Below are 21,898 nucleotides of genomic sequence, written 5' to 3' on the forward strand. Positions count from 1 at the left end.
AGCTTCTGACAGGTGCAGGTGCCCAGGAAACAATAGCCGACAGCTGTATCAAATGTTCGGATTCTGAAAAAACGTTCGAAAACTGGAACACTCACTTCTGGGTTTTTGGAGTTTGAGAACCAAGGCGTTTGAGAACCAAGGTACCACTGTATTCCTCCTCTAGACACTAATTCTCTGTCTTCTCCTCTTAATGATTAGTTTAGCCTTGAGGAGCTTGGAACATTTCTATCTTATGACCCATCTTTCGCCCTGGAGTGGAGAGAATAAACAAGAGGCGGTTTTATCATTGCAGGGAGGAAACTCTCATATTGACATTGCAACAGAATCTGGAAATCCCTTTCAAGGTTATGGAATCAGCCATCATGTTACACAATGGCGTTGGACGGAATGCTATTGTGGCAAGTGGGTAAATAACTAAATCCCGGTGTAGCTAGAAGGTAAACATGTTTCTTTAATGGAGCACTGGTGGTTCATCGGGGGGGGGGGGGAGGCTTGCCTAAGGGTGATTCAATGCTTGATGATACGGTGTTAGACCTTTCCCTGCAGGCTTGGGCGAGGTTTGGAGAGAAACGTTTGGAAGCAGGGATGTAGCAGCGAAGTCACTGGAGGTTTTGCAGCCAGCTCACCAGAAACAGGGTGGGGGGGGCAGAAGGGGAGCAGAATCATCAGTGCATGTTGCTTGCTTTTGTGGATACTGACAATGTGTCACAGATGAGCTCAGTTGATACTCAGCTTGCATGTTTGGATAGCAGATACAAGTGGGGCCAACCCGCACCAAGAGACAGGTGCGGTGGTTTGAGTGTTGGACAAGGACCTAGGAGACCAGAGTTCAAATCCCCACTCAGCCAAGAAGCTCGCTGGGGGACCTTGGGCCAGTCACCATCTCTGTCTGAGCTACCTTGCCGGGTGGTTGTTTTGAGGATAAAATGGAGAAGGGGAAGAAGCATGCGAACCATCTTAAGCTGGTTGGAGGAGAAGCAGAATATGCTGTTGTTGTTTAGTCGTGTCCGACTCTTCGTGACCCCATGGGCCAGAGCACGCCAGGCACTTCTGTCTTCCACTGCCTCCCACAGCTTGGTCAAACTCATGCTGGTAGCTTCAAGAACACTGTCCAACCATCTCGTCCTCTGTTGTCCCCTTCTCCTTGTGCCCTCCATCTTTCTCCTTGTGCCCTCCATCTTTCCCAACATCAGGATCTTTTCCAGGGAGTCTTCTCTTCTCATGAGGTGGCCAAAGTATTGGAGCCTCAGCCTCAGGATCTGTCCTTCCAGTGAGCACTCAGGGCTGATTTCCTTCAGAATGGATAGGTCTGATCTTCTTGCAGTCCATGGGACTCTCAAGAGTCTCCTCCAGCACCATAATTCAAAAGCATCAATTCTTTGGCGATCAGCCTTCTTGATGGTCCAGCTCTCACTTCCATACATCACTACTGGGAAAACCATAGCTTTAACTATATGGACCTTTGTTGGCAAGGTGATGTCTCTGCTGTTTAAGATGCTGTCTAGGTTTGTCATTGCTTTTCTCCCAAGAAGCAGGCGTCTTTTAATTTCGTGACTGCTGTCACCACCTGCAGTGAAAGCAGAATATAAAGATAGTCATAAATAGAATCATGAGAGTTGGAAGGGACACCAGGGGCCATCTAGCAGTGCAACCCCCTGCAATGCATGAATCTCAACTAAAGCATCCATGGCAGATGGCCATCCACCCTCTGCTTTAAAACCTCCCATGAATGAGAGTCCATAACCTTGGTTCGAGTCCTGCTATCCAGAGCAGGAGAAAACAAACTTGCTCCATCTTCCACGTGACAGCTCTTAAGATATTTGAAGATGGCTATCATAGCTCCCTTCAGTCTCCTTTTTTCCAGGCTAAACATACCCAGCTCCTTCAACTGTTCCTCATAAGGCTTGGTTTCCTGCCCCTTGATTGTCATGGTTGCCCTCCTCTGTATGTCTTCCAGTTTCTCAATATCCTTCTTGAACTGGGCTGCCCAGAACTGGGCTCAGGACTACAGGTGGGGTCTGACCAAGGCAGGTTAGAGTGGTACCCAAGATCTGGACATTATACTTCCATTGGTGCAGCCTAGAATTACATTAGCCTTTTTTGCTGCTGCATCACAGTTAACTTGCTTTAAGCTTGTGGTCCACTAAGACCCCTAGATAAATAAATTCACTCACTCACTCACTCACTCACTCACTCACTCACTCACTCACTCACTCAATAAATGCAATATTGCATTATATTTCCAGGCTCTTTGTAGGAATGTTTCTGTTCTTCAACCAGCCTGGAAAAGGAGACTCGAAATGCTGTTGGGTATCTCTGGACCAAATTAGACATGTTTGTAGCATAGTTGTTCTCCCAGTCACTCCTGGGTTTGTTTGTTTGTTTTTTCTTTCCAAAAAGAGCTATTCAGTCCAGCATACATCTCCACTGAATGCCTGTATTGTTATCTTTAATTTAAAAGGAGCCTGCTCAATTTAAACTTCCCCATTTTGGACAGAGCAAAAGTTATATTTATGAAACCTAGTAGGAAGTAATTGCCCATTCCCATCTAGTTAATACACCCTAAGAAACAAGTTGCAGAGGGACCTTCACGCAAAACCAAGTATGGTGCTCTGGCATGCTTCTCAGGAATGTGCAGTTCCTGGCCCATCACAGGTGTCTTTTCAGTTTGTGCAATATGCGATCCCCCTTTCAATCCTGCTTGGCCCTGCAAAATTCCAGTCAGCGCCTGTCCTGTAGCTTCCTGTTGAAATCTGGTCACTTTTCACACCCTGAATCTCCCAGGGTTGGGGTTTTTTTTTGGTCCTGCTTTTGTTGCACAATAACGCAAGAGTGTCCCCGCAATGGCAATAATGTCACTTTTGCACTGTACGTTTAAAGCATGATGAAACCACTTTAAATGGTCCTGGCTTCCCCCACCACATCCTGGGAGCTGTGCTTTGTTAAAAGGTGCAGAGAGTTGTTAAAGGTAAAGGGACCCCTGACCATTAGGTCCAGTCGGGGACGGCTCTGGGGTTGCGGCACTCATCTCGCTTTATTGGCCGAGGGAGCAGGCATACAGCTTCCGGGTCATGTGGCCAGCAGGACTAAGCCGCTTCTGGAGAACCAGAGCAACGTACGGAAATGCTGTTTACCTTCCCACCGGAGCAGTACCTATTTATCTACTTGCACTTCATGCTTTCAAACTGCTAGGTTGGCAGGAGCAGGGACCGAGCAAAGGGAGCTCACCCTGTCGCGGGGATTTGAACCGCCGACCTTCTGATCAGCAAGTCTAAGGCTCTATGGTTTAACCCACAGCGCCACACAACGTGTTAGGGAAGCCCTATAATTTTCCTCAGAGAACTGCATTTTCCAGAGCTCCCTTCGAATGGGGATTGATTGTAAAACCACCCCAGAAATTGTAGCTCAGTGAGAGGAATATGGGGTGCCCTAACAATGCTCAGCACCAACGTATCACAAACGACAGCTCCCAGAATTCCTTTGGGTTAGCCATGGATGTTTATTAGGAGTGCCTGGCATGCTCTGGTCCATGGAGTCACAAAGAGTCAGACACGACTAAATGACTAAACAACAACAACAACATGGATGTTTATAGTGGTATCATGGTATACATATGGTGTGAATTTGGCCTAATATTTTGGAAGCATCACAGAGCAACTAAAAGCTCAGAATGATACGTGGATGGTGCAGTAAAAAAATCTCCACTAACGCATCATTATTGGGTCAGTGATGTGCTGCAGAATAAACCCGCAAGACTGCTCCAGTCTAGATGGGTTTCCCAGAAATATGTGGTTAAGCCTGTTCAGTATTGCAGGATTGCCACTTTGGGCAGTGGTTGTTATGCAAGGGCTGTTGGGAACCAGTCCCAGCCGTGTACGACTGAGGAGCCTGAAATTTCACATCACTTCCACTTACTGTGGCTTTTATGTGCTTCTGCGTGGGATCCCAGCCAACACCCGGTATGCAAAATGAGGAAACTGTCAGTTGCATGCAAATGTTGACAATGCTTCACACGGTTGGTGAATATTCAGAGTTTTAGAGTTATGCTAATGAAAACGGAGAAGATAATATTAGGGGATTTCCTCCACCTCCACCACCTTTGTGAGCCACACGTCTTTTTCATCAAAGCAGTACTTAGCAGTGATACCTTATGGAATTCTCATTCCGCTAGTCCCTAAGATGTCATAGTATTTTTTTGAACTTTTTACGTATTTGTTCCTAAATTTCTGGTTTAATACAATGTAAAGCTGGGGAGCAGAGGAATAAAGGTGCATACTGTGCCCAAATAGTTTTAAATCACATGTATTTGTAGACTGCACCGGGGGTTTTGTTTTTTAAAGGATACAAGAGACTTTTCTTCTTCTCCTCAAAACAATCTAGTGACACCTGGTGGCCTGTTGTATAATGGACTCAAAAACGATTGCAGATAGGAGGGACAGAGAGCCATGGCTGATTTCTGCTGGAATCCAATATACTGTGGCCACAGGAGAAGCAAGAACCTCTTGGAGTGTTAATGCTGCGAGGGGCTGGGAAGTCGAATGATGTACTGTAGAAGGATAATGAAGAATGGATGTACTAATTTACTGTAAAAGCATTTAAAAACCAAATATCAAGTAGTCTCACCGAATCATGGAATTGGAAGGGACCACAACAGTCATCTAGTTCAGGCATAGGCGAACTCCGGCCCTCCAGATGTTTGGGACTACAATTCCCATCATCCCTAGCTAACAGGACCAGTGGTCAAGGATGATGGGAATTGTAGTTCTAAACATCTGGAGGGCCAGAGTTTGCCTACGCCTGATCTAGTCTAACCCCCTGCAATGCAGGAATCTCAACTGACGCATCCATGACAGATGGCCACCCAACGTCTGCTTAGAAACCTTCAAGGAAGGAGAGTCCACCACCTCCTGAAGGAGCCTGTTCCACCGTTGAACAACTCTCATCGTCAGAAAGTTCTTCCTGGCATTTTGTTGGAATCTCCTTTCTTGTAACTTGAACGCATTGGTTTGGATCCTACCCTCCGGAGCAGGAGGAAACAAGCTTGCTCCCTCCTCCATGTGAGTTTGGATTTGATATCCCGCCTTTCACTCCCTTTAAGGAGTCTCAAAGCGGCTAACATTCTCCTTTCCCTTCCTCCCCGACAACAAACACTCTGTGAGGTGAGTGGGGCTGAGAGACTTCAGAGAAGTGTGACTGGCCCAAGGTCACCCAGCAGCTGCATGTGGAGGAGCGGAGACGCGAACCTGGTTCCCCAGATTACGAGTCCACCGCTCTTAACCACTACACCACACTGACAGCCCTTTCGATATTTGAAGATGGCTATCTTATCTCTCCTCAGTTTCCTCTTTACATTCTGAACCATTGGTGGAGTATCCAAATACCGGCTTCCCACAGCACTCTCCCTGTGGCATTCCAGCAGACCCAAGAACCATTCAGACTTAGCTGCACCCAGAGTGAACCCCACCCCACCCCACTGAACGACAAGTCATGGCATATCGGCTGGGATCCAGCACACCTGACGTCATCAAACGGTGCCAGTCCTTAGCATGAACAGGTGGGGGCAGAACCGATAAATAGTGTTGTGTCTTTGCAGATTATAATTATAATATATTATTTATTATTTATACCCCGCTCATCTGGCTGGGTTTCCCCAGCCACTCTGGGCGGCTTTCAACAAAATATTAAAATACAGTAATGCATCAAACGTTAAAAGCTTCCCTAAACAGGGCTGCCTTCAGATGTCTTCTAAAAGTCTGGTACAGTGGTACCTCGGGTTACATACGCTTCAGGTTACATACGCTTCAGGTTTCAGACTCTGCTAACCCAGAAATAGTGCTTCAGGTTAAGTACTTTGCTTCAGGATGAGAACAGAAATCGTGCTCTGGCGGCGCAGCGGCAGCGGGAGGCCCCATTAGCTAAAGTGGTGCTTCAGGTTAAGAACAGTTTCAGGTTAAGAACGGACCTCCGGAACGAATTAAGTACTTAACCCAAGGTACTACTGTAGTTGTTTTTCTCTTTGACATCTGGTGGGAGGGTGTTCCACAGGGCGGGCGCCACTACCGAGAAGGCCCTCTGCCTGGTTCCCTGTAACTTGGCTTCTCGCAGTGAGGGAGACGCCAGAAGGCCCTCGGCGCTGGACCTCAGTGTCCGGGCAGAACGATGGAGGCGGAGACACTCCTTCAGATCTTCTCTAACTTCCAGTTTGGCATTTCCATCACTGGGGAAGCAGCAACAGCCCTACCTGTTAGCCAATCTTTTTGGCAGTTTGAGTCAGGAAGCTTGCTTCACAGACCTTCCCTCCTGCGCTCTCCTCGCCTGCAGTTTTGGGCATTAAGCAGCTACAAGCCGAAGCTGATTCAGAGCAGTCTGCCCCACATTGTTCCCCGAAGAGGCACAAGTTAAACTGTGGAACTCACTTCCTCAGGAGGCAGTGATGCCGTCAACTTGGATGGCTTTAAAAGAGGATTAGACAAATTCCTGGAGGATGGCAATGCTTTGCCTTCTTAGTCAGAGGCAACAGTGATTTTGAATACCAATTGCTGGAAAGCGCAGGAGGGGAGAGTGCTCTTGTGTTCGAATCCTGCTTCTGGGCTTCCCACAGGCATCTGGTTGGCCACTGTGAGAACACGATGCTGGATTAGGACATTGGCCTGATCCAGCATAACTTTTCTTACTTTTTTGCATTCTTTTTTGGGGGGGAATATTTTATTAGTTGAATATGAGAACAACATATAATCAAATACAAACAATAAAATACAGTTTTCCCCTAACCCCCCCCCCAAAAAACAGTCCCAACTACATCCAGGTAATTACATTAGTAATATAATCAAATGAAAATTTATTTCTACAGTTGCTGGTTTAAAAAATATCATTCCACATGCTCCCATGTGTCTTAGGTGGTTTAAATGCATGTTCTTTCTTTGATGCATATGTAATAAAGGAGGACCACGTTATGTAAAAGTTATGTAGCTTCTCACGTTATTTTCTTTCCCTTAACTTTTCCATCAAAATTAATTCCCAGACCTAAGCATACCAAACTTCATATAGGTTCACGTTTTTGTTTTCGTGGGATGAATATATTTGATTGAAAAGCAGCTTTTTAATTTTTTTAAAAAACACACAACACCTTTAATTGTCTTATGCTACTGCAAGGCTAAGCACATTGATGCATGCTTAAGTCCTCTCGAAACAAATGGAATATGAGAGTTTATTCTGGGTTAAATTCCAGGTTAGGACAGCGGCTTTCCGTAGACAGAAAACTGGCATTTGGCTTCCTAAATTACGAGTCCATCAGTGAAGATGAAGACTGCTTTCATTTTGTCCGCTTGTCAAAGAAAAAGATGGATTTTCATAGACACATATCAACACAGGCATTTTTTTTATTTAAAAAAGGATTGAAATTTTGACGAAACATCAGGAAAAACTCCCTGCTGTCACAAGCTGTTGGCAGTGGGACAGACCCCCTTGGAAGGAGGTGGCCCCTCCATTTGTTAGAAGTTTTAAAGCAGGGGTTTTAAAATGGGCATTTCTCAGGGATGCTGAAGCAGCAAATGTCCTGCATCGGCAGGGGGTGGACTAGATGGCATCTGAGGGCCTTTTCAGCTTTATGGCTCCATCTGCAGTATACATTTAAAGCAGGTTCATTTATTGTTTGGGGGACTTCAAATTATCATTTTTTGCCTGTAAGATGCCCCATGTCTAAAACGCCCCCTATTTGGGGGGACTCAGATTTAAGAAAATGGGGGAATGTATCCATGTATAAGACACCCCCTAAATTTTGACATTAATTTTAAGGGGGAAAACCTAGTCTTATACGCGAAAAAAATGGTAGGTGGCGTTTGAAAACCGGATCAAATTTCTCTGCCACCTCCGGTCGCGCCACGGAGATGGACTCCCAATCGAAAAAAGGAGTGTCTTAAATTAATCTTGCACACATTTCTCTCTCTCCTTGCCTTACAAGGTCAAGTGGTTTCCTGATGTCGTGTGGGAGAAGAGACCTGGCTTTTCTCTGCAAATGTGCAACCTTCTCGAGAGGGGGAAGCTCAGAGCTTTTGTGGCTGGCTTTACGAGTGGCTTTCGTTTGCAGGAAATGACCATGCAGAGTGAAGTTCCTCATAATGAAGGAGCTCGGAATCGGCTTCACATCCTGCGCGTCCTTTGATTAGCAGAGTTGGTCCAGGGCCATGAATGAGCTGGTGGCCCCGGGACTGCCACCTCAGTCTCCCATAGCCTTGAAGGGTTATGGAGTCATTGAATTCGGCGAAGATGACCAGGGAGCGAGGAGTCCCCCGGCCAGAAGGTCTTACATCGCCATTGCAGTGCTGTGCTACCTTAACCTGGTGAATTACATGGACTGGTTTCTTGTCCCAGGTAAGATGACTCCCCTCTTTCTGGGGTCCATTCCCTGAAAGATAGCATTGTTAATACTGCTTTTCAAGAGGTCTGCAGAGTGGCAACACGAGAACGGGGCCTTCTTTGCAGTGGCTCCCTGTCTGTGGAATGCTGTCCCCAGTGAAGTTCACCTGGCGCCTTCATTATACACCTTTAGGTGCCAGGCAAAACCGTTCCTTTTTAACCCGGCCTTTGGTTGATCTTATTGACATCCAACACACTTTTAGAATGTGGGTTTTTGGGGGGGGTTGTTATTGGGTTACTGCTTTTGGTTTGATTTTATATGTTGTGGTCTTGTTGTGAACCTCTCTGAGACCTCCAGATCTAGGGTGGTGTATAAGTTGAAATAATAATAATCATAATTTTTTAAACAGACTCCAGACCCTCCAAGTGTCCTTATTTTCCAGGGACAGTCCTGGATTTACAGAAGCTGTCCCAGTTTCTGAATTGATCCCAGAATGTCCCACTTTTCCTTAGGATGTCCCTATTTTCATCGGAGAAATGTTGGAGGGTATGGAGTTATGCAACCGCCTGAGCCAAGGAGATTAGCAACTATACAACCTTTAGAAGAATATCTGTGTAGTTTTATTATGTTTTTACGTATTTTGGAAGCCGCCCAGAGTGGCTGGGGCAACCCAGGCTGATGGGCAGGGTATAAATAATAAAATGATGATGGTGATGAAGGTGATGATGATGGACTAGGATGTTCCTATTTTCGTCAGAGAAACGTTGGAGGGTATCAGACTCCCCCACAAGGAAATGTGACAGCGTATTGGACTACTGTATTTAGTTTAGAGAGAAGGCAAGCGAGAGGCGACATGATCGACGTTTAGATAATTACGCCTGGCATGGAGAGAGTGGAAAGAGGAAGGTTTTTCTCCCTTACACCATACACATGGGAATTTGTGGGCGTCGAGCGAAGCTGAGTGTTGAAAGAAAGCACTTCTTCATGCGGTGACGGCCACCAACCTGGTGGCTTTAAAAGAGGATTAATGGAGGATAAGGCGTCTATGATCCACAAGGGCTCTGCTCCCACAGCTGGAGGCAGCCATGCTTCTGAATACTCATTGCTGGAAACCACAGGAGGGGAGAGGGGCTCTTGTTCTCGAATCTGGTTGGCCACAGTGAGAACAGGATGCTGGACATAATAATAATAATAATAATAATAATAATAATAATAATAATAATAATAATAAATTTTATTTATACCCCGCCCTCCCCAGCTCAGATAGGGAAAAAAAAAACCAAAAACCAATTTAAAATACAGGTTAAAATGCAATTTAAAATGCAGCCTCATTTTAAAAGTAGCCCATAGATCAAAACCCTAAGGGGAGGGAAACATAAAGGTCAGACTGAGTCCAAACCAAAGGCCAGGTGGAACAGCTCTGTCTTGCAGGCCCTGCAGAAAGATGTCAAGTCCCGCAGGGCCCTAGTCTCTTGTGACGGAGCGTTCCACCAAGTCGGGGCCAGTACTGAAAAGGCCCTGGCCCTAGTTGAGACCAATCTCACCACCTTGCGACTTGGGACCTCCAAAATGTTGTCCTTAAGGTCCTTCACCGGGCACACCAGGAGAGGCGGTCCCGTAGGTACGTGTGTCCTAGATGGGGTCACTGGCCTGATCCAGCGGAGGTTCTTCTTATGTTTTTAAAATGCAACAAAATGATAAGAGCTGGAGCTCTGTGAAGGGTAAACCACAAGCCCAGGATTCTTTGAGGGGGAAATGTGCTTCCAATGTGCATTAAAGGCATAGTCGTACACAGCCACAGTTCCCGTTCGGTATGACATGCCAGACGACACCTGTTGGCCTCCAGGTTTTGTCCTGGATTTCCAGAGTCCTGCCCCCTGCCCCCATATCCAAGGGGCTTGTATTTTTAAACCCAAAGTTCACAGCCTCTGATGTCCCCAACAAAGAATCAATGCTTTTTTGGGCTTGCCAATTCTGCAAAATGTAAAGGCAGGCTCCTTTCCTTTTCCACCCTTTGGTTGTATAGCATCTTCCATCTAAATGTCAACGGAGAGAGCAGGACACTGATTCTCAGAGGGTTTCCCCTGTTAGGTTATCGACAGATTAAGGTAAGCTTCATAAGAACTCAAGTAAAAGCAAAGTGAGATGGGTGATCCCTGCTTCTCTGCAAGCAAATAATAATAATAATAATAATAATAATAATAATAATAATAATAATAATAATTTGATTTATACCCTGCCCTCCCCGGCCAGAGCTGGGCTCAGGGCAGCTAACACCAGTAAAATTACAGTAAAAACATAATAGGAAAAAAACCACCAATTTAAAATACAGGTTAAAATGCAATTAAAAATGCGGCCTCATTTTAAAAGTAGCCCATAGATCAAAACTCTAAGGGCAGGGAAACATAAGGGTCAGACTGAGTCCAAACCAAAGGCCAGGTGGAACAGCTCTGTCTTGCAGGCCCTGCGGAAATATATCAAATCCCTAGTCTCTTGTGACAGAGTGTTCCACCAAGTCGGGGCCAGTACTGAAAAGGCCCTGGCCCTAGTTGAGACAAGTAGTACAACGAGTAGTAAAGGCAGCTTTGCATAACCTGAGCTGCTACATCAAAGCAGCACTCCTTTGCTAAACCTCTGCTTCCCCTTCCCACAAGCTGGGGCAAGGGGATAGAGCCTATCATGTCATAGGAGCAGACTTGGATTTTACCCAGCCATGGGAGAACTTAGGCCAATCTAACCTAACTCAAAGGATAAAATGCAGGTGGGTGACCATGCTTGCTCTCTTGGAGACAGGGTGGATAGCAAACTTTAAGAAGTCAAAATTAATCCTATCGCTGTAACATTGTGGTTGTAACGGATTTTTGCTGTGTTACAGGGGTGCTTCAACACGTACAGACCTACTTCAAACTACGAGACAGCAGCGCAGGCCTGTTACATACAGGTAAAACCATGTTAATACAATGGCATTCTCTTTTGTTGCTTTCAGCATGTGTATGATCATAATCAAGTATCTCTCACCCTGATCACTACTGCTTTTGCCTTGCATTGAAATGCATGGGGCAGAGCGATATAATTAATTATGTAAATTACACGAGTTGCATAATTTCACCACAGCGGACGGTGAGACAAATAGCGTCGTTTTTGTCAGATGGCGAACTGCAGCAGAAAGGAAACAGCACTGTGTGCAATGAATATAGGGTGGGGTGGGTGGATGTAATGATGACTTGTTACATTACTAATTCAAAATAGTGTTCTGAGAATACTGGAATTTTGTGCTATGCAAAAACCATACAAAATAAGATCTGCCTGTCGGTTAACATTTCTCAGGAAGCTGGATTTCGCACCCAACACCACATCCTGCGTTTTATTCTCTGCCCCCCTGTGAAATTGTGGCATTTTGACAGACCTGTGCAGGCAACCCTCCCAAATGACCGGTCTGTTATAACACATCCTCTCATGTTCCCTTAGCCTTCTGGTCTCTGTTTCTTAAAAATAAAATAAAGATCTGCTTCACATTCAAATAAATAAACACATTACTGTATATAGAAAGCTAGCATGCCAAGAATGAAGCCAAGACTGTCCTGACACGCTAGTTTTCTTCAGTGCAGGGACTTCAATAACAATCATCATCATCATCATCATATCAATCAATCAATCAATCAATCAATCAATCACATCAGGTATCTGAGGAGGTTAAGTTACAGTTTTGCTGCAGCTTTGTGAAAGCGAAGTCAAAAATTGCTTTCAAAATGAATTTTATGTGTGTGTGAATCTGGAACTGTGTGTGAAAAAATAATAGAAATAATAATACAATGAGTCTAATCGGAAGTCAAATGTGTTTATTTTTATTTTTTTCCTTTCTTCCAATTCTTTCTTTAAATCTCCCCCCTTTCTTCTTTTTCTTTCTACCTTCTTCTTCTTTTTGTCCTTTTCTTTTTGATCTGCTAAGAAAGAGATAAAGAGATAAAAGTTAAATATGAAAATTTGAGCAAGCTAAAGTGATGTTCTGTAATTTTTCAACTACTGTTAAAGATGGTCAGTTGTAATGAACTGATGTAGTAGTTATTGTGGATTTTTTTTGGGTTATTGTTGAATCTTAAATCAAGTATTAAACACACAAACACAAAAATGGATTTTATGTGTGTGTGAATAGGTCTTGCCTGTGGCAAGGGTTGTCCATATTCTATTGTAGGGCTTAAAAAATGAGAGGGGGTTCCCCTGCTGTGTTTCAAACCACAGGGAGCACCTCTGTTTTGGGCCAGTTCAAGGTTAGCGAGACATAACTTCAGCTATGCTTGTTTTTCTATATACTTGGTCATTTTATTTCTAAAAGTGTTCCACCAATTAATCTGGAGCAGAACTTGGAACCAGCCTGTAATTTCCTGGATTCTGGTCTGCCACACAGATTTCTTTTTAAAAATTGGTGTTAGACTGGCTGTTTTCCAGCCCCCTGGTGTGGAGGCCACGCTTAGGGACAAGTTATCTGTTTTTTGTTAGAAGATCAGCACATGCATGTGTGAGTTCTTCTTCAGAACTCTCAAGTTCATGCCATTCAAACCTGGCTCGTTTATAATTTGTTGTTGTTGTTGTTGTTGTTGTTGTTGTTGTTATACCACCCTTTATCAAGAGATCCCAGGGTGGTGTACAACATTAAGAACACATTTACAGAGCACAATCATAAAATGATTTTTAAAAAGCATAATAATAAAATGATCATAATAACAGTCCCTCCCACAGCTTTAACAAGGACATGGATTATTTAACGGCCAAAGGCCTGGGTAAAGAGGAATGTTTTTGCCTGGTGCCTAAAGACATGTAATGTTGGTGCCAGGTGAGCCTTCCTGGGGAAAATACTCCACAAATGGGGAGCCACCACCAAAAAAGGCCCATTCTGGTGTTGCCACCCTCTGGACCTCTCACGGACGAGGCACACAAAGAAGGGCCTCTGTTGATGATTAAAGGTTGAGGATTGGTTCCTATGGGGAGAAGCGTCCTTGAGGTATTGATGTCCTGAGCCATGTAATAAAGCCTAAACTTTACCTTTCCTCACCTCTATTTGCCTCGTTTCTTCAGCCCCTCTTTGTGAAAAAGTCCAGTTTAGGCCGTGGTATCTGCACTACCCTGAATTCTGTGGACCTCATGCCTGGCTTGGGAGTTTCAAGGAGGAATGGCCACTATGAGGAAACAGGGTACTAGGCTAGATTGGCCTTTGGTCAGATCCAGCAGTGGGCTTTTATGTTTTTAATCTAAACAAAGATTCTTAAAATATGCTTCTGTTTTTCTAAATTCATCTTGAATATAGCCAAGAGCGACACCCACACTCTGGGTAGACCCAAGTTCAAATCCCATGGAGTTTACTGGGAGATCCTAGACCAGTCAGTCTCAGCCTAGCCTAGACCTCACAGGGTTGTAATGAGGATAAAATGTGTGTGCTTATGGCAAATCTTAGATCTTTGGTAGAAGGATGGTGAAGTGTGGGAACGTAACAGATGGGGTAGACACTGGGATAGCTCAGTCGGTAGAGCATGGGACTCTGGGGGCCATGAGTTCAAGCTCCCCATTGGGCAAAAGATTCTTACATTGCAGCAAGTTGGACCCTTGAGGCCCCTTCCAGCTCTTAAGATTCTAGGAATTGAAGAAAAGTGAAATAATGTGATAAATACACTGAAAGGGAAGCCCTGGTGAACGCCCACACAGCTGTCAACATTCATCACTCCTCTTGCTTCTTTCCACAACAGTTTTTATTATCTGTTTCTTGCTGGCGGCCCCTCTTTTTGGATATCTCGGTGACAGATACAACCGCAAAATCATCCTGAGTGCTGGGGTAATCCTCTGGTCAGGCGTTACCCTTGCCAGCTCATTCATCCCAGAATGGGTAAGTGTCAATTATTCGGTTTTTTGGGGAGTGGAGGTTTGTCTGCGTGAATAGATGTTCCATTTTGGGAATGGTACACCTCCTAGTGGCATTCGAACGTTCAGCAAACACAAAGCTGGTTCAATGAGCTGAGGCTCATCTATTACAAATGCGAAGGGGGGGGGGGGAGGAAACATATTTTAAAAATTAGCTAATGCTTCCCCCCCCCCAGAAAAATAGGTGCCAGAATTCACTGTGAAGTTGTTACAATAAGTCACCTTAGGGCAGCCCTGAACAGATGCCAGTTTGATAACAGCCCCATTTACTGATTGTGGAGGTGCAAAAAAACTACAGCCAGCTGTCTCCTTAGCTGGTTTGGGGGTTAACCCTGGTTCTGGTATAGGTCAAATCAATGTGCCTCTTCCGCCCTCATTCTCTTAGATTCTGGCAGATGTCTAGGGCAACTTGGAAGGGCCCTCGTGCAAACGCACACATGTGCAACACTAGAGGCCTGACGGGAAAGCTTAAAGCCCCTGCCACTATACAGTGGTATCTCTGGTTGCGAACGGGATCTGTTCCGGAGGCTCATTCGCAACATGAAAAGAGCACAACCTGCAGCAGCACGCCTGCGCATGCGCAGGTTGCGATTCAGCGCTTCTGCGCATGCGCGTGACATCATTTTACACGTCTGCGCATGTGTGAGCGGCGAAACCCAGAAGTAACCTTTTCCAGTACTTCCGGGTTGCCGCAGGACGTAACCTGAAAGAACGTAACATGAAGTGGACGTAACATGAGGTATGACTGTACTGGAGACGGATTGAAGAGAAGGGAATACGAATTGGCTGCCCTGTAGCTTGACCAATCACGGCTAGGAGTTAGCTGGAGTCACAGGTCTTTTAAAAAAGTGTAGACTTGCACAAGCTGGCCAAATTCTGTTTTGACTTGAAACGTACGTTTTGGGCTTCTCAGAAGCACATAAAGGCAAGAAGGCAGTGAGGGGAGCTCTGGCTCACAAGGGCGCCCACCTGAGAGGTGATGGAACTGCACTCCTGCATGCTCTGGCTGGGGAAAAAAAGAGCACTGGTTTGGAGAAATGTTATGTACTGAAGTTCTTACCCTGGGCCAGCAGGGGGATACTGTAAATAGTTATGCAAATGAAGGATCAAAAGTGATGTTCAGTGATTGGATAGTTTTAGAAAATTGTTACAGTTACATTGTACTGGAGCTCTATATAAGCAGGCTGACTGCTTATATACTCAGTTCAGTTCTGTTCTGGCCTGTGAATAAACAAGAGCTGTTTGAAGAATCGCTGTGTCGTCTGATATGTTTACCCACAACTTAACAAGAACAACTCAATTTTACCTAGGCTACCAATTTAGAACGGAGGGAACTGCCCAGAGAAACTCTGAGTGATATTCTGGGCAGTAAAGGTGCAAGCTTTATGTTATAATTGTTTGCCTGGACTGGATCGTGGGCTACAGTCTATGAGACAGAAAAGAGAGTAAAGATAGGGAAATTTGTATATCTTTTTATGTCTTGTCTTCTGCTTGGCATAAGCTTCTTCTGAAGGGACAGGAGGATAAATTGAAATAAATAAAGGCTATGCCAAGTGCTGGAAGGTGCTATTTAATGTGTGTCCTTTTCAATATCTTGCATGTCTCCTCCCTTTCCTCAAGATGCCCTGGTTGTTCTTCATTTCGCGGGGACTGGTGGGGGCTGGCACCGCAAGTTACTCCACGATCGCGCCCACCATCATCGCTGACCTGTTTGAGAAAGACCGCAGGACGTGCATGCTCTCGCTCTTCTATATCTTCATACCTGTTGGAAGGTAGATCTCTGTTCCCCGAGACAGGTTGGGAAGGATCTGGGGCTAGGGGGCAGCACGGAAGTGGGGAAGGGGAGAAGCAGGGGCAAAAGACGTTCTGATTGGAGCCTCTTCATTTTCCTTTCGGCAAGGGGGGGGGGGCCACCCACCCCTTCATCCTTGTATTTCTGATGTTCAAACTGAAAGTGACAATCATTTTGTACCCCAAAACACCTGGGAGGAATTACCAGCAAGATCCCGGGAACTCAAGACATGCAGAACTGCAAAAACATTTATGGGAAGAAAGGCAGTGTGAGAAACTGAGCTATGAAAGCGAGGAGCTAAATGGCACCTTAAACCCAGGTTATGGGCGCAACAACAGAATGTCTAGGCTTTTTTAATAACAAGAATACAAAGCTGAAAATGAATGAACTGCAACTAAAATATTATGTTCATTTTTCACATGGTCTAGTCCTTCCCTTGCCCACCCCCCTAATATTCTTAAGAGGGTCTCTTATCCAGTCTTAAGAGAGTAGCTGGAGGTGGGGAGGCAGAAAAAGGTCCTCCTTTCCTTCCACTCTGCAGTTTTAATCTGAAATCTTAGGCACAGTACTGCTTCCAGAGCTCAGAATCTTCTTGCGCTGATGAAATTCCCTGTCGCAAAATGCGCCTAGAACAATGGGAGTTTCGAAAATTGAAGAAAGGTCTAGCGGTGCAGTGAGGCAGAACCTCTCAAACAGCCCCATGAGGACTGAGTGTGCTCAGTAGTCACAAAATGCTGACTGTTTTGGGGTGGGGTTTTTTTGAGAGGGGGCACAGAAAACCAGGTTGGGTGGAATGGGAATCCGGAACGGCAGCAGTCCCCACTGCAACACTTTGTTGCAGGTCCCACTTACAACATTGATATCCCTCTTTCTTTCCTCACAGAACGCCACGTGTCATGCATGCAGGTTATCTAGGTGACCTTTCATCCATGCACTGGCCAAACCTGGACCTGCTTAACTTCAGCAAAACAGCTGCATCCAAGGCCACATTCTAGATTCTTGATTGGTTCTGACTGTTGTTTGAAGAGGATCAGTCATTGGCTGCAATTGGAAGCCACGTTTTATTGAACTGCAGAGACTCTAAACTTTTTAAACTGGAGAGGCTAAGAAGTGACCACCAAAGCTCCAACATGAAAATAGGGACGTCCTATTCCATCATCAGGACGCGGGTGGCACTGTGGGTTAAACCACAGAGCTTAGGACTTGCCGATCAGAAGGTCGGCGGTTCGAATCCCCGCAACGGGGTGAGCTCCCGTTGCTCGGTCCCTGCTCCTGCCAACCTAGCAGTTTGAAAGCACATCAAAGTGCAAGTAGATAAATAGGTACTGCTCCAACGGGAAGGTAAACGGCGTTTCCGTGCGTTGCTCTGGTTCGCCAGAAGCGGCTTAGTCATGCTGGCTACATGACTCAGAAGCTGTATGCTGGCTCCCTTGGCCAGTAAAGCGAGATGAGCGCCGCAACCCCAGAGTCAGCCACGACTGGACCTAATGGTCAGGGGTCCCTTTACCTTTTATTCCATCATCATCATCATCATAAACATCACCATCATTTTGTTATTTATACCCTGCCTCTCTGAGTGAGTTGCCTCAGCCACTCTGGGCGGCTTCCATCATATATTAAAACACAAAGGAACATTAAACATTTAAAAAACTTCCCTATAGAGGGCTGCCTTAGATGTCTTCTGAAGGTTGTATAGTTCCTTATCTCCTTGGCTCAAGGATTTCGTAACTCCAAACCCCCCCCCCTGAAAACAGGGACATCCAAAGGAAAAGCTTCACATTCCAGGGTCAAATCAGAAACCAAGGTGGCTTCTGTAAATCCAGGACTGTCCCTGTAAAATAGGGAAACTTGGAAGGTCTGGACCACTGGCATGGGAGGTGTGCACCCTAATACTGAGTAGTAGCCCCTCCCCTGAAGAGCTTTCTGTCTAGGCTGGTGACCTGGCAACCAAACTGGTGCTCAGTCCGTCCCCTAGTCATGCTCGGTGGTTTGAAGCATTCAGATAAATACGGTGCGTTTCCTTTCTCTTGCAGTGGGCTCGGTTACATCATGTCATCCGGAATGGCGTTGGCTACTGGCCACTGGAACTGGGGGTTCAGGGTGAGTCTTTTCTTGGTGGACCCCCTTTTTGGGTAAAATGGCGGGGTTCTTCCACTCTGCACTTTATCAAGGGAGTTTCATTCAGCTGAACAAATCTGACCGCTGGCCTCAGCCCACCGTCAGCCTGTTTTGTGAAGAGGCAGAAACTGTTTGAAACTGAAGAGAGTGGCTTGAGATCTGCAATGCTAAAACCAAGGGCCTGCTTTGAAAAATGATGGGCAAGAGCTTATAGGAACTCCATCTTTTCTGCCATTATTATTATTATTATTATTTATACACTGCCCTATACCCAGAGGTCTCAGGGCGGTTCGCAGAATAAAATCGAAATATAAAACCACACAATGCATAATCAAAACAAAAACAACAACCCAATAACCCTTCCCCCAATAACTCCTCCTTATTGATTATCAGAATGTTGCCACTTTAATCATGGTCTTTGTTGAAAGCCCTTTTCCTGCAACACCAGCAACTGTTCCTTTCTCTGCAGGTCACCCCTTGTATGGGAGCTGTAGGCTTGGCTTTCCTCATTTTCTTGGTTCCTGAATCATCCCGGCGTGGAGCTGCAGAGCCCGCAGCTGACAAGGTCAGAGGGGATGCAACTTGGCTCAAGGACATTTCATCGCTTTGCAAAAAGTAAGTATCATTATTATTATTTGAACTTTCAGTGCCTGTATGGAATGCCAACCCTTTGCTTGGAATTGCAGCTTTTAGCCTTAGGTAGTATAATACGCATATATAAATTCTATCTGCCATCTAAGGACAACACTGCATCCCTGATGAAGACCAGGCTCAAGTCCCCGAAACCTTATATACTTTGACAAATCCGTGCATCTTGAAGGTGCTGCAAGTTGAGCTAGATCCAGTAGAGGGTGATGTTGACTTGGAAAAATCTTCTCTAGGCATCCCTTGAATATTTTATGCTCAGGGCCAAGTCAGGTAGCAAACATTGTCTGCTCTGGAAGGTAAAAGACCCACGGATGCTTACGATACTGTGTGCCCTACTTGGCTATCATGTAAAATGCTCATTTATTGTGTAGGCACTGAAATTTCAGGCTTGTGAAACACTTGCCACCCTCCCTGCTAACATATTGCCATTTCTGTGGGTTGCAACTGGCTTTCAGCAACGTCACAAGGCACTCTAAAAATTAAAAATTACCTGATTACCCCGAATGCTCTGGTGAACATGCTGGCTAGCCCCCAGAGATATCAAACATCACCTTGTCTTCCTTCTCCTTAATTAAAAGATGCATAGAGTATACTGCCAGCCATCCGGGTACTCTACAGCAGGAGGGGGGTGTTTTTCAGCCCAGGGGCCACATCACTTCGCAAGCAGCCTCCTGGGGGCCGCATGCCCATGGTGGGCAGAGCCAAAGGCAAGAGTGGGTGGAGCCAGAGGCCAAAATTCAACACAGAGCAACACAGTGGTGGCTGGTAGGACAGAAGGCAGGAAGCCCAACAGTAGGTGGCGCCAGAGCCCATGACAGGCAAAGCCAGCTATTTCTAGTTTTAGCCTATCCTTCTCCCTGCTGAGTTCTAGAAGGGGCAACCCTGAGGTGGAGGAGGAGGAAGGTGGTAGCCTGGGCCCACCTGCTGGGCAGGTTATAAGGAAGAAGGCAGGCAGGTGGGGGCTGACTGAGGGCAGATGGAGGTTGGTGGGGCAGACTCCACTGGAGCAACAGATGTGACCCTTGCCTTTTTACAGTCAGCTGTATTCCAACCATGTAAAGGCCAGGGGTATCGACACATAGATCACAGAATTGTAGAGCTGGAAGGGACCGTGTGGGTCATCTTGTCCAATCCCCTGCAATGCAGGAATATTTTGCCCAATGTGGGGGTGGAACACAAGACCCTGAGATCAAGGGTCTCATGCTCTGCCAACTGAGCTACCTCCATTCACCCAGACGAACAAAGGCTATTATCACAGTTTAGTCAGCCAGAAGCACTCAAGGAAACTGCGGAACGTGGCAAGCTAAGGCTGTGGACCGGGAGGTATGGCCTGATGAAATCCTGAGGGCCAGACAGAAAGGCCTTGAGGGCCGCATTTCCCCCCCCCCCCAGGCCTGAGGTTTTCCCTCCCCCTGATTTGGAGAGCAATAACAAGCCAAAACCCAAGACACCAAGGAAACTATTTAAATATGTTTCTTATTCCACCCCACCTCCTGTCAGCTGGAGTTTCTTGTGGTCTTCGCTGGGGGTGACAGCCATGTCCTTCATCGTCGGAGCTCTGGGGTTCTGGATGCCGGTGTTCCTTTCCAGAGCTCAGCTCATCCATGACGCTGTCCCTCCCTGCCAGCAGGAAGGGTCGTGTGACACCTCCAACAGGTGAGACAAGCTTCCTTGGGGAGAAGCAAACAGAGGGCATGGGGAACGCTCCATAGGAGAGATTATCTGAATATTTTTTATTTATTTTTAAAGAAATGTGACAACAGGAGGCTGTGGCAGAGATGGATCATTGCAGAAAGAGCACACCTGTTTGATTTGTGAACCAGCCTGAGATCTATGGGTATAGGGTAGTAGGCAAATTAATAATGAAAATAAGTAATTTCTGCCTGCCACAGCATGGTCAAAGCACAAAGATATAGTCATGTAATAATAATGATAATAAAATAGTCAGCCAATTGACAGAGCCAATGTTTATAAGGTTATATAACCTGCTGTGGTCTTAAAAAAGGATATATCAAGAACTCTGGCCAAAGGTTTCAATATAAGGAATAATTCCTACTCAAGATTTGAAATGAAAAACGTGTGTATTCTGCTAAGAATAACAGTTTGAAGCTAGTAGTAAATTTAAACACAACGTGTAAGTATGATAGTTTTAAAGTAATGGTAAGTTTGGATACAACGTTTAGGTACAGAAATAATGTAGTTTCAAATATACAGTGATATAGTACAAAGGTACATGAAATACTAGTGCACAACAATTGTTTTATACAAGTCTCAATAGCAGTCAAAAAGAGTCCACATTATATAAAATCAGAATAAAGAATAAAGGATCAAATAGGGCCAAAAAGGAGTATCCAGAGTGTGAATCAGATGTACGACTCAGTAGTGGTAACCAGGACAGGGCCCTGTTTCGGAGTACACGCCTTCTTCAGCTGGTACACACACATATTTTTCCTGTCCACCAGCCAGATATTTGGAGGAATAACTATTGCAACTGGCATCTTTGGAGTCATTGTTGGAGCAGAAGCCGCCAGAAGATTCAAGAAGACCAACGCAATGGCTGACCCTCTGATCTGTGCTGTGGGCTTGCTGACGTCATCTCCATCCATGTATCTGGCGATCATGCTGGCTCAGGAAAGCATTATAGCTACATATGTAAGTATGTGGCAAGAGGGGTTTTGCCTTAGCGGCTGGCTTCTCCTGAAAGACAACCTTGCCTATGGGGGAACTGGGCGTTCATGGCAGAGATACTGGCTTGGAGAGGTTTCTAGTCCTCAAGATGGCAAGGCTGAAATATTGCAGAAACCGAGACAAACCTTTCTGAATTTCATATATGTGGGCAGGCAATATCACCAGGGAAGCCTGGACTGGGTGGCAGGGGCCTCCAGCACACACATCAATATACCCTATCTAGAATCTAATTTTTTGGCCATTGCACTGGGTAAATCTGCACCCTGAAAGTTAACTGCTTTTTGTTTTAAGCAGTCAAATTGTACCAGCCAAGCAGCTTGGAAACCTGAGAGGGAGGCTTCCCATAGTTGGCTGTAGCAGCTGTTGGAGCCTGCAGTAGCTGCTAC

General features: G+C 45.6%; 1 protein-coding gene across 4 annotated transcripts in view; it reads left to right on the forward strand.

Annotated features, from left to right (window-relative positions):
* Window positions 1-337: 337 nt before the first annotated feature.
* SPNS3 (SPNS lysolipid transporter 3, sphingosine-1-phosphate (putative)) overlaps window positions 338-21,898 on the forward strand; it is a 31,059-nt gene continuing 9,498 nt past the window's right edge. For all 4 annotated transcript variants that reach the window (XM_083479641.1, XM_083479642.1, XM_083479640.1 and 1 more), the window contains exons 1-10: window positions 338-437; window positions 5,339-5,554; window positions 7,961-8,370; window positions 11,232-11,297; window positions 14,095-14,231; window positions 15,887-16,038; window positions 18,092-18,158; window positions 18,646-18,791; window positions 20,325-20,480; window positions 21,287-21,476. In XM_083479641.1, coding sequence (XP_083335767.1) covers window positions 8,184-8,370; window positions 11,232-11,297; window positions 14,095-14,231; window positions 15,887-16,038; window positions 18,092-18,158; window positions 18,646-18,791; window positions 20,325-20,480; window positions 21,287-21,476 — 1,101 coding nt within the window. In that variant the 5' untranslated portion in view covers window positions 338-437; window positions 5,339-5,554; window positions 7,961-8,183. The remainder of the gene's footprint in view (window positions 438-5,338; window positions 5,555-7,960; window positions 8,371-11,231; window positions 11,298-14,094; window positions 14,232-15,886; window positions 16,039-18,091; window positions 18,159-18,645; window positions 18,792-20,324; window positions 20,481-21,286; window positions 21,477-21,898) is intronic.

The sequence above is a fragment of the Podarcis liolepis genome (genome assembly GCF_965112155.1).
Source record: "Podarcis liolepis genome assembly, chromosome: 16".
Taxonomy (NCBI): domain Eukaryota; kingdom Metazoa; phylum Chordata; class Lepidosauria; order Squamata; family Lacertidae; genus Podarcis; species Podarcis liolepis.